Source organism: Hesperophylax consimilis, chromosome 10 (genome assembly GCF_061612785.1).
Source record: "Hesperophylax consimilis isolate HC1 chromosome 10, BYU_Hcon_1.0, whole genome shotgun sequence".
Lineage (NCBI taxonomy): Eukaryota > Metazoa > Arthropoda > Insecta > Trichoptera > Limnephilidae > Hesperophylax > Hesperophylax consimilis.
Window position 1 is genome coordinate 25120822 of NC_142845.1, and position 12712 is coordinate 25133533.

A 12712-nucleotide genomic window follows, 5' to 3' on the forward strand; every position below is an offset into this window, starting at 1 on the left:
GCTGTATTGACGTCGTTGTAGTCGAAAACTTTTTTTTTTAAATTCGGCTTTTTGTATACAGATTTTTAGGAAATCGGTGCAGTGCACTGCCAAACTGAAATTTCCTGAAAATATTCATACTCAAATTTTCGAAAAAATTAATAATGTCGAATTTACGAACTATCACACTCAAAAGTCACGAGCTGCCACTGGGCCATAGCATGAAAATTATTTTTTTCTCTTTTATTTATTGGTATAAGGTATAAGTTTAATCTTTAGAACTTCTCTTTTTCGATTTTAGTTTTTATTTTATATATTCAATAATATTATTATTCAATTTATAAAAAAATTGTTTATTTGTAAACAAGTTCTGGTGTACATATAATTATTACTAAGCGTGACAGCTGTTTCGCATTCTGGAGGCATTATCGGACTGTGGACTATGCCACTTACTGACGATATACTTGCATGTGAAAAACAAAATGCTTTTATTTTTATTACCTTATTAATATCCACATCTTGATAATGCCTTCAAAGGGCGAAACAGCAGTCACACTTAATAATAATTACACAGCAAAACTTATTTATAAATAAACCAAGAAAAACTTAAAATTAACTTTAGATCACATATCAATAGCATTTTGATGGTTGATTACTAAAATCGTATAAAATGTTTTGTGTAACATGAAATATGCTTGATTTTGGTATTATAACAAGATTTCAACATTGGCAACCTACGATGGATCATTTATAACAAGATTTCAACATTGGCAACCTACGATGGCTCATTTATAACAAGATTTCAACATTGGCAACTTACGATGGCTCATTTATAACAAGATTTCAACATTGGCAACCTACGATGGCTCATTTATAACAAGATTTCAACATTGGCACTGGGTACCATAAGGTTGACGGGAAACGACGAGTTGTCACACGTGTCATCTGTTTTTATGGATATCGTGAAAAAATACATAAATATAGAATATGAGGTCATCTGAGGTCATCCTTTTTTATTGCACTTCCGTAATTAAAAACTTTGCCTTATTGGATAAGTTTCATTATTGGGTAATTCCATCGCCTGACTACACACAACAATAAATTCCCACAAATTGTTTACAAACTTCAATTTGATAATAGCATTCATGTTTATCCTTATTATTCCGTTAGCACAGATCCGTGAAAAATCACGGGATATTATGTTAGTAAATATCGTTTTCTTGAAAATGGAAAAGCGCATACTCTTGAAAAATCACGAAATCTGACTTTACTTAAAGATTTACCCAAGAAATTAAAAAAAGACATATGCATTTCAGATATAGAATCAAAATAATTTTCTGTTTATTCTATTATAGGTAGGTACTTAATTGCTTTTTTTTAATTCTCAACAAATCTATTTTTTAGTTGTTTTATGTTTCATTATATTTACATAGTAGGTAGGGTTATATTATTTTTGTACATTTATATGTAACTCGTTAACTCACAAATAATTGCCAAAGTTGCCTCTGAAATGGCGAGAAATGGATTTCTTGGTTGGCCTATGTTTTATAATTTGAAACAAAAATAAATAAAGTAGCATATATCCGTACTAGAACATTTGCTACAAATTTTTATTTAAAAAAATATTAGTTAGCTTTTTCAAGAATTTCGACCTCAAATACAAATTTAAGCTTTTTATGAAAAAGGCCTCTCAGAACTATTATTATCAGTTTTTTATTATTATTTATTTGCCTTCAAAGAAAATATGTTACAGTTGAAATAATCTGCATTTTGTTATTAAATTATTATAATTATATTATAAAATTATTATGTATGTTGAGAAATCCCTGAAAACAAAACCCGTGACAGCAAACAATAACAACAACAAACGATAAACAGTCATTGACGGTGATGATGATTTTTGTTTTGATTCCTTGTGTTACTACCAATATTTGCTTAAATATTTGTTGCTAGGGCGATCTTTATGTTGCACAGCATCACTGGAATGATAATTTAATATTCAATAAATACCACTATCTCGAGGACTGCGGAAAAAATTGCTCTCGCGTGTAACCTATACTTATTTACTCCAATAAATCAAACTGAACGATGTTTTCCCGGGAAGTTAGAGCGAGATCTCAGACCTAATCACTTAATTTTAAATAAACGTACCTAACGTTGTTTACGCTAAACTTTCGAGGTTCGTTCCTTGAATGTTAATAGGTTATAACTTTGGGTATTTTCCACGAATTTCACGCGTCTAACAGATGAACAAATCTAAAAGAAGTTTCTCGAGACTATGCAGAGTTGCGACTGTAATTGACTATTAAGAGGAAGCTACAAGCCAAAAATGTGTATATTCTTGGTATACCTTATATCGTAGGTAATAGGCATTAAAATCGCTTGAAAAAAGGAGTCTAGAAACGTTCGAATTCAAGCAAAAAACTGTTTTTTTTATTTATTTTGTAAATAATTTTATAAGAAGGCAAAAAAGTTAATCAAGTGAAACTGTCACAGATAATCTTGGCTATAATACTGTACTTTTTAAAAGTTGTTTCCTTTATGCGTCCATACATTTATATTGAAAAAATATTATTTCAGTAGTTTGCATTTATATTTTTTATTGAATAATTTATTTTTTTATTTGTATTCTACTCAAGCGAAGTGATAGAAAAATCTTCAATTTATCTTAAGCATATTTTTTGGTATGCATGATGTAGGTACACCAAATCGTTATAAAGATTAATCAAAATAGTGCTTTGGAATTAAGCTTCGCTTTAAAATTTCCTGTATTTTTAATGGAATAGCCATTTTTAGAATAAGATTATCTTGTTGTTGCTTTGATACTAAACCAAGCATTGAAACAAATATCTTGATCGGTTCTATGATAACTCAACACAGTGACAATTCAACACACCTTTTAAAAGTGATATAAAGTCATTATAAACCATGAAAAAAAATTAAACCTAACCTAACCTACTTAACCCAGTTAATAAAGTTTTTGTTTCATCACTTTCCATGACTTTTAAAGATGTAATGATTTATCCGGTCACCATCTTGATCACATCATTAGGGGGCACTAAATGCATGGCGGACCATTGATAGGAGGAAGATAGATGGTGATCGAGACAGTAGGCCATATAGGCTTAGAAAAATGCATGGTGTAATAATTGCAAATTATTTATTATAAAAATGTATAGAATAGAATATAGAAGAACACAAGAAATGCTATGTGGGCGTGTGTTGTGATCCACAAAAGTCTAGCAAATCGGGCCTTAAATTTTCAATACAAAACTGTGTTTTTCATTACGAAATTCAAATGAGATGGCAATGTATAATGTGAGGCAAGCGTAAGAGAGATACATAAACCAGAATGAATTTCGTTGGTGTATTAACCAAAATTTAATTTCCAAAGTCTTCAACTTAGCGGCAGTGTCGTGCTGCACGTAATTTTGGATTCAGCGTAAAATGCATTTATTCATTTTCCCTAACATTATTACGCAATTTACGAAATAGGTCCCTTCCCTTTTATACAGGAATTCTCACAACCTACGTGGTGATTTAGCGTTAATATGGTGGGGTTTTGGCTCTTCGCGTTTATACATACTGAGCTGGCCTCGTTAGATTTACTGGAAGTTGAAATGAACTGAGTCCTTCGACTCAAACGAATCTGTTTAATCTATCACACCATTCTTCTAAAAACTGAACATTCTAATGATACTTCTAACTACAAAAGACAACTTCGGAACAAGTTCGAACTTTCAACACGAGAAGCGTTTAAAGATCATAACGTCATATCGAACACTCGTATTTTACTTCCTTCAAAGTCTATTTTACCATATTATGTTTAAAAAAATATGTATATACATAATATATTATAGCACCAATACCTTCATCCGACTTACAACACTCGTTTTTTTCTTATAAAATTTGGAATAAACAAAATGGAATCTGATATGAATTTAGATTTTCACGGCCATAAGTAAATAATCCTGAATATAAAATTTTTACTATTATTTATGATATTATGAACACCCAATTTAACTCTTTGAGTGCCGAAATTACCTATCTACCACAAAAATATTGTACCCATTAAACACCGCCGTGGCCGATAGGCACATGCAAAAGTTTTTCGTTGGATTTTGCTTCGTAAAAAATGTTCGTAGCGTACATAAATAAATCTTATTCGATTGATAATAAGAGTTCTTGCTTTTCGTTTCGTAAAGAGCAGCCATTTTAGAGTAATAGCACAATTACTACTGCCTCACTCATTCTTCAACGCGCTCCCCTCACGCATAAACGCGAAAATATAATAAAACTTTTTTCGTATTTCTTTAAAATATTTGTTTGTAACTTGATAGGGAATAAAACGTCTATCTGAATACGAGTAAGTATTCTGGGATAACTACTTACGGTAGATTATATTTACTATTTTTATAAATATATAAAGCATTATCTGGTAAGACGGTACATTTTACAAAAACATAATTTGCAAAAAACAAGTTATTAAATTAAAATTTACCGTCGGCACACGACGGAGGTATTAGGTCGGCGTTCCAAAGGTGACGGTGTTGCAATAACAACACGTGTGGAGTACCACAACAATACCAACGAGTTCTGCAATCTCTTGTTAGGTAATGATAGTGCTCCTCTCTAGCCACATTAAACACGTACACCAGCTCCCCTTAGTTATTTACGCACTAGTCATCTGAAGAAATGACATCCTACATATTGCCATATAAGCAAGTGGCAAATTCTCTATTTCCCATGAAATTTTGGGATAGCTGTGTTTGGAATTTGCGTCGCATTTTATATAGAATAGTGAATTTGGTGGTGTGGACTTATCTAAAAAATTATCTCACATAAACACAATACGTAACTGTATCTTCGTCGGTAATTTACTTCCCGTGGTTTTATATGTATATAGCATAGACATATGAATATTAGTAGACCTGCCCTAAGTGATTAAAAGCGTATTATCCCCACTCCCCATACCGGTTCCATTGGAGCCGGCTGTGCTCGCGTATGGCCTCAAGTGAAATTTGAAAACGTGACGTCATCATTCTTGTGCGAACTATGGTCGAGGCATCATCGGTTCATTTTACGAAATAACACGGCAAAATGTTGACTTGTACTATGAAAACTTGTAAACATAGATGTGAAAAAGAGAATAAACCCAATTGTCGTATTACATTCCATATATAAGCATTATTTTACTTTATTTTAAGCATATTCACATCGTATAATATGAATCAGTTGTTACTATCACATCGAGAAACGTCTGGACGCGAAACACAAAGCTGGTTGGTTGCTGGGAAGTAAATTATGAACATTTATAAAAGTGTCTTAACTAAATACTTAAACGAAATATTCGACTCTGAAAATGGAACCGAATTTGGAATTCGCAAATTTGTTCATAACGTGGCGAGTAATTTGCGCTCCCATGTAAAAATGTCTATTCATTCAAAAGCAGATTTTACTTTTAAGAAGTAAATGGTGATATTATAATGCGAGATGCCTATTTACTGTCAGATTGATTTATTGACGAATCACAGTCAGCTTCACTCCCTTCGTTCTTCAACAGTTGATTTTACCCCTCGCCATTATCTTCTCGTCTATTAATTCCTATGTCTGTGGTATATAGGCATAATTTACAAACTAAGTCTGTAGTCGAACCTAAGGTAATTTAAATAAACGTATGTGTAATTTATGAAATTGATGATTTTTAATGAGGCCACTTTCCTGCGTGTTTGATGATTTTTAATTAGGCCACTTCCCTGCGTGATTGATGATTTTTAATTAGGCCACTTTCCTGCGTGATTGATGATTTTTAATGAGGCCACTTTCCTGCGTGGTTGATGATTTTTAATGAGGCCACTTTCCTGCGTGATTGATGATTTTTAATGAGGCCACTTTCCTGCGTGATTGATGATTTTTAATTAGGCCACTTTCCTGCGTTCATGCTTCTATGTTATTCCAATTTTCTATCGGTTGTATCAAATTTTGTGTTTTCGTTATATTACATTTATTTCACCCATAACCTCTGTTTCGCCTTCGGAGAGCAGAACTTAAAATCCTTAAATTTGTTTTTAAACAATGATCAAAGAGGAAATATTTATTTTCCCCTTTTTTATCATTCTAAAATCATTTATAATTAAGATAACTGTTGAGAATTGATCTTGATAAACATTTCATTATCACGTTTTCTATTGTACTAATTGTCTTGTTTTCTGCAGTTGTTGCTTTCAACACCAGCCCACGCCCAGCCCAGTCTCAAGACCCTGTGCGCCCCCCTTCTGAGGACTGTGGCGGCGTCCCACAAGGCTTCCCCACGTGGCCTCGACTCCGACGCAGACCTCAACATTAAGGTAAAGGTGGAAGCGGAAGACGAAATCAGGAAACTCAACAAGCAGAGGAAGAAAGCCATGAGGATGCTGGAAGAAGAATCAATGGAATGGACAAGAATTTTACTAGAAACCGAAACGTGAAGTGTTAGAATTTAGCCAAATATTGCAAATTACAAACTTTTGTTATGATGTTTCTGTTATGATGAGACATGCATTGTGTTTACGTTTTATAAGTGGTTGAGGACGCTGACATTATTAATTCATTCATCATTGAAATCGTTTTGTTTTTATTTACCTCGATTTGCTGCAGATCTTCCAAACATAATATTATTATATTGATTTAATTTAATTTTTTTCTAAAAGGAAGATTGAAGTCGATAGTTCTGGTTCATTTTAGTTTTTAAAGAAAAAAAAAGTCAAAAGAAAGTAAGCCATCAGTTTTTAGGTGTTTTTGCGTTGTTTGTAGACCGCTTCAATTAAACTTATGTGACTGGACAGTATCTGAATATGGGCACACGTTTTGTTTTTTCAAAGTTTATTTGAAATTATTATGATGTTTAAGCTAAACGAAACCGGTCGGTCAATAAATTAATAAAAGATCGTGGTTTTAAACAAAATAACTGTTTTATTTTTATTAAATATGTCAAACCACAAAGTGATTACTTTCTACAATAATATACTTATTTTAACCTTTGCTCATTTATGATCGTATTGATGTGTTACCCGAAGGTTATTTCTTGAGGCGATAAATGTGTTGAACGTGGACCTGTGTGCTCTTACACGGAAAGCATTTTAAGCCATTTGAAACATTCTGAGGAAAATCTGAGTCCCAATTTAAATAGGCAGGTATTCTGGTTAGTATCATGAAAAATGCATTATTTTAAAATCATTCCTTGTTCAAATTTTAAAATTAGCCAATTAATTTTAAATTAAAGATATTTTCTAGTTCTGTTACTATTTCAGTTCTGTCAAGCAACTAGCCTATAATGATATAATATCAGAAGTTGAATAGGACTTTCACAGAACTCGCAAATTAACGTTGAAATTTGATGAATTGTTCAAATTCTCCGAAACAACCGTCCTTAGTCCTGTCCTTAGTTTTGTACAGAATAAGATTTAATTTTTTAGAAAAATGGAAAATACCTTTTTTAGTACTTGACTTACTTTAACCCTTCTTGGTCTCCTATCACATTTTTATTGTTAATTCACAAGAAAACAAGAAAAATATGTTTTGGACATTTTAAAAATATTTTTTTTTTGTGTTTGAAAAACAAAAAATTTGAAAACATGTAAAAACGCAAAAAAATAACCGGAGACCAATATCTCATTGAAATTTTATTCCAAATTTGGTCTCTTTTTGAAATTAATTGTTTTTTCACTGTTCCTTTGTATCCAGATGTTTTAATATTAAATGCGACATTGTTTTCCTTGTAATGAAACAAAAATATTTATTTACAAAATATGTGTTTTCTATTTTAATAATGCAGTTTGTATATCTACTTTTATAAATATAATAATTTTGAAATGTTGATTACTTATGACACTTATTCATTTGATGTAAATACAAACTTTACAAGAAGACAAATATTTATTTTATTTACTCTAAAGGTAATTCAAGTAAAATATTTTCTAATCTTTCAAGCAAAATAGTTCAATAAACTCTTCTACAGAATCCATCATTCTTTCCTTGTAAAGTGGATCTTTTTTCATGATGTCCAAAACAAATTCGCTCCTCCTTTTCAATAGTCTGTCATAATCTGCTTCGCTCAAAACTTCTTTGACGTCTGCTGGCTCTAACAAAGCCACCGGATGAAGAATCGCGCACTGAACTAGTGCCCAGATTTTGTACACTTCACATTGATTTCTGAAAACCTTCCACGTCATAATTTCTTCAACGGCTATCCCGTGCAGCCCAAGTTCTTGATCCAACTCAGTGTAATAGCAATGGATCAAATCATCAAAGTCATTTTGTCTCTGGGTCCTGGTCAAATTAAGATATAACAAGCTCACCACGTCCCCCATTGGCGGCATACAGCGACAAGCTTGGAAGTCCACCAAGATACAGTGGTCTGGTTTAGTGTCATCACCGTAAGTAAACATAAGGTTATTAGCCCAAAGATCTCTGTGACACAAGACATTTCTGGAGCTTTTCGAAGGGCAACACAGTTCCAATGCCTGCTTAAATACAATTTCCCATTTAGATTTGACCTCTTGGAAATATTCAGTGTCTTTACCGTATTTTTCAGACTCTCCTGCAGCAGTCAAAGCCGCTTCCATTCCTGCAATGAACCACTCTTCGTATTTGTATCCGCACTCGGTCAAAAAGCCTTTAAACTCATCTTCAATGCGGAATTTTTCTCCGTAGAGTTTTGATCTGGTTTCTTCCAAGATCCAAGATGCTGCGTGAAATTTGGCCAAACTTTTAAGGGCTGTCTGGCAGTGGTTGCGGTCAAAGGTTTCCCTGGAATTCGTCGTTCGATAACCCCGATCGTGTAAGTCCTCCAAAACAATGTCTGAGTCGGTTGATAGAGGACACTTGGCATGATATTCCGTCGAAACTGAAATTTATACAAATTATTTAGTTTTTCTCAAGGTCGAAAAAGCAAGTATTTTTTTAAATTTTTTTATTTTATTGATTTATTGTGAAAAACAGTATAATCCATTTACATTTTTACAAATAACAGTTTATAAATTACAGTTTATAATAAGTAAGTACATACATTTATTTGCATGGGTAAGTACATCAATTCTATCTGATTAACCAGATTTGTTAAATAGTATGCTTATTGCCGTCTTAAATTCTCTTTGGTTCAAATTGAAAATGTCAATCACAGAAGAAATGTGATCCCAAAGGCATGATCATTGGTAGGTTGGTCCTGCCCCTTGGAAAAATAAATAATCTGTGCTGTCTAGCTCTGATGAAATTATCAGGGACATAAAAAGAAATTCGTTCCAGAATATCTGGATTGCAAATGTGCCCATTTAGCAGCTTGTGCGCCACTAACACCATTGCAATATTTCTCCTAACGTCTAGAACTTGGTGTTTAGACACGCTTGCAGTATACATCATTATTACAGGTCAATTAATATTAATAGTTCAGATCATATCTAAAACTTGGGAAAAAGGTAAGGGCCTGTAAATAAAAATAATAATAAAGCATATTTTCGGTACTTACTCTGAACCTTATCGAACTCGCCAAGTATATTGTTATAAACATTAGACTCCCTGTTGAAGTAACCTCCTTCTTGTAACTTTTCTGCCTTATCCACATCGTTCGGGAGTGATTTCATAAAATATTTAAGTTTCCGACTTTCATTTCCTTCTTTAATAACGATTTCTATTTTGTAATAATCTCCGATAAAACCAATAACATTTTCTCCAGCATTTTTAATATCACACGACTCAACGGTGAACTGGTTATTTCTGTTATTTAGAAACGGCATAACTAATTTCTTCACGGTTATTTGTGACAGCACTTTAGTCGCTAGTTTCTTTGTATCCGTAACTGTTTTGGCAACATTTTCAACACGAGTTGGAGCCATGGTGAATTTAGAACTTGAAGAATTCTTGATACGTTATGTACAATGGTCTGCAAATGAACTAATGATAAACAGCTTAAAGTAATCTGACGTTTAGGGTATATAATATGCCGCGTTAGGGAGTTCTTATCATATTAAGTAATTATTCTTGATAACTGTATTTACTAATATATTGATTGGTTTATGTAAACCATATTCAAATATGTACAGATTTATCGTGTTGTTAGTTATGTAATAATTTAAAATTATTCCTTCTAATAATACTTCTATGTCATTTTCTTATGATTTGCTAAATTGGCCCCTTACTTATAAATGTTATAATAATTATTATCGTTTATCAAATAAAATACATTTTTTAGAACAGACACAATGAACTGTTAACATACACTTTTTTTATAATCTTTATAAATCGGATCCAAAGTAGGAGCAGACGAAGAGACCAGGAAAGTCAACAAGCAAGGGAAGATACTAAGTTACTCGACAAGAAGATGAAAAAACCAGGAAAGTATAAAAGCAGATTAAGGGACCAGGAAACTTAAGAGAGTATTACCAGACACAGCCGAAAATTGGTGATTTTAAATCGAATTCTAGACAATAAACAATGTACGATATAATTTCGCTCAAAATTCTTCCTCAATATGCATTTAAGGTTCGCCTAGTGACTGGTACTGGTGCAGGTTATATCCAACTTTGATATACCTACTATTCTTGTTTCTTTATTACTGTCCATTATACATTTTTCTATTAGTGTGCTTATAATAATAATAATAATTTGGCTAATTTATATAGTGCCGTTTTCGTGAGAAATCACCCCTAGGGCGCTGTACAAATATATTTCTTCAATAGTTAATACTATATATAGCGAAAAAATAGGTAACAACGTAATTTAACCGTTTGGGTGCCAATCATCGATTCGTGTTTTAACGAAGATTGCCGATCGCGGATTTCCGTCGATTGCGTCAGTCGTGTTCTGATTCGTGCGTACGTCTGTACGTAAAATTCTCATTTTTTCGAAACGCCTGGACTTCGGGATCCTCCTCCGCGTGATTCTAAACCAATATTCTTTAATAAAACACCGAAAAAATCATCGAAATCCTTGAAAATTCAAAGAATTTATGGGGTTTTAAAAAAATATATAGTTTCATAAAAAATAATGTTTTTTTGGTGGCATTTTACAAGCAACTGTATGAATTTTTTTGGCACTCAAACGGTTAATAATAATAATATATATTTTTTTTTCAATTTAAGGGCTTTTAAAAAATAACACAGTTCTTTGAATACCGGACAAATACCAACTACTCCTTTCCGTCTGGAGCCCGTGACACTATGGCATCCTCAATTTGGGTATGTTGTGAGGCTGAAGGTGTTGGGGGGGAGAAGGAGATGGGAAGAGAAGGGTGAGGGAGTACCTGTCTATTCAGATCTGGTCATCAAACACGGCAAAAGTCATTTCAAGATACGTTTCAATTCTGAATTGAGGTCTCACACTATGTTTATAATTCTGGTATGTTTTTGATGATAAAATACATTAAAAATATTAATAATAATGTAAAATATATATTTTTTTTTTTTAATTAAGCAAACACTTTGTGATGTGACATTATATATTAAATGAAAAATACACTTTGTAAAACACCACTTTTATTTTGAATTAATATTAACAGCCAACCAGGTTTCGCTTAGCTCAAGCTTCATCAGGGCTTATTATATCAACTAAAGTTATTTTCATACAGACACATATATCTAGAAGAAAATAAAACAATGAGTGAAAGAGATAGAAATAAAAGAGCAGACACCTTATTAGTGCTAGAACGAGAAAGGATGTATACTGATTACAGGATGGGTAGGAAGGGAGGGGGAAGGGAGGAAACAGTTTTATCAGAGGTTAACGGAATAAATTAAATATTGGACTATTAGTTAAATTGATTTGATTGTTGATTATATTTGATTTATGATTGACGGCTTTTTTTAATTTCGAGGGCTTCTAAATTGTGTAACCTAATTCCAATTCCATTTTTATGTAATATTGTAGTCCCAGAGGTTTTATCAAATGAATGGTTAGTTTCTAGTAGATGATTCGCGAATTCTGAAAAAGCATTATTATTTAAACACCTCAGGTGTTCTTTTATTCTCATGTTTACGTTCCGGGCCGTTTTTCCGATATAAAAAGCAGAACAATCATTACAATTAAGTTTATATATGCCCGAGTGGCTAAGTTTATCATCAATATCTTTAGTGTTAATTAAGTATTTACCTAAGTTATTATTAGTATAAAAAGCGGGCTTTATTTCTGGAGGGAATTTTTTTACACTTATTAAAGAAGAAAAGTTATTTGTATACAGTACTCTACGCCACTGGAATTGGTGATTAATGTTCATATTATTATTAGATTTATTGAAAAGAAATTTATTTGAAGCTATTTATTTAATTTTTTATTAAGAATATTGTCTACTAGTTTTGTCTCATACCCGTTATTTACAGCAATTTGTTTTATTATAGATAATTCCTTGTTAAAATTGTTTTATTTAATGGTACGGTAATCAATCGATGCATAATGGAGTGAAAAGCTGAATGTTTGTGGGATATCGGGTGGTTAGATGAATTGTGAATGGTAGTAACAGTATAATATACATATTATGTAGGTTTACGGTAGATATCGAAATCAATTTTATTGTTAATGATACTTAAAGTTAGGTCTAGAACATTCAAGGTTGAGTTGGTACCTATTTCTAAAGTAAATTGAATTTGTTTGTTGAAAGAATTTATTATTTTGAGAAATGAGTCTAATTGTCTTTCGGTACCTGTCCAAATGCAAAGAACATCGTCAACGTAACGTCTCCACAGTAATATATTTTTTAAGAGAGGTG

The 12712-nt window shown here is 32.3% G+C and overlaps 2 protein-coding genes across 3 annotated transcripts in view; one reads left to right on the forward strand and one right to left on the reverse strand.

Moving 5' to 3' along the window:
- The window catches only part of l(2)05287 (WD repeat-containing protein l(2)05287), a 63553-nt gene extending 55879 nt beyond the window's left edge, over positions 1-7674 (forward strand). For both annotated transcript variants that reach the window (XM_089636739.1, XM_089636738.1), the window contains one exon: positions 6195-7674. In XM_089636739.1, the coding sequence (XP_089492865.1) occupies positions 6195-6446 (252 nt within the window). In that variant the 3' untranslated portion in view covers positions 6447-7674. The remainder of the gene's footprint in view (positions 1-6194) is intronic.
- Positions 7675-7784: 110 nt separating this feature from the next.
- Positions 7785-9596, reverse strand: LOC149420497 (uncharacterized). Its single transcript, XM_089636368.1, has 2 exons — positions 9482-9596; positions 7785-8863 (listed from the first exon to the last, which is right to left on the reverse strand). The coding sequence occupies exons 1-2, from the start codon at positions 9594-9596 to the stop codon at positions 7935-7937; spliced, it is 1044 nt and encodes a 347-aa protein (XP_089492494.1). The 3' UTR covers positions 7785-7934.
- Positions 9597-12712: the final 3116 nt, after the last annotated feature.

Excerpts from the sequence above, each read along its gene's own strand:
- LOC149420497 (XM_089636368.1), bottom strand. The coding sequence starts at position 9,596 with ATGAAATCACTCCCGAACGATGTGGATAAGGCAGAAAAGTTACAAGAA. Across the intron at positions 8,864-9,481 it reads CGAGTTCGATAAGGTTCAGA|TTTCGACGGAATATCATGCC; the intron begins GTAAGTACCGAA and ends TATAAATTTCAG.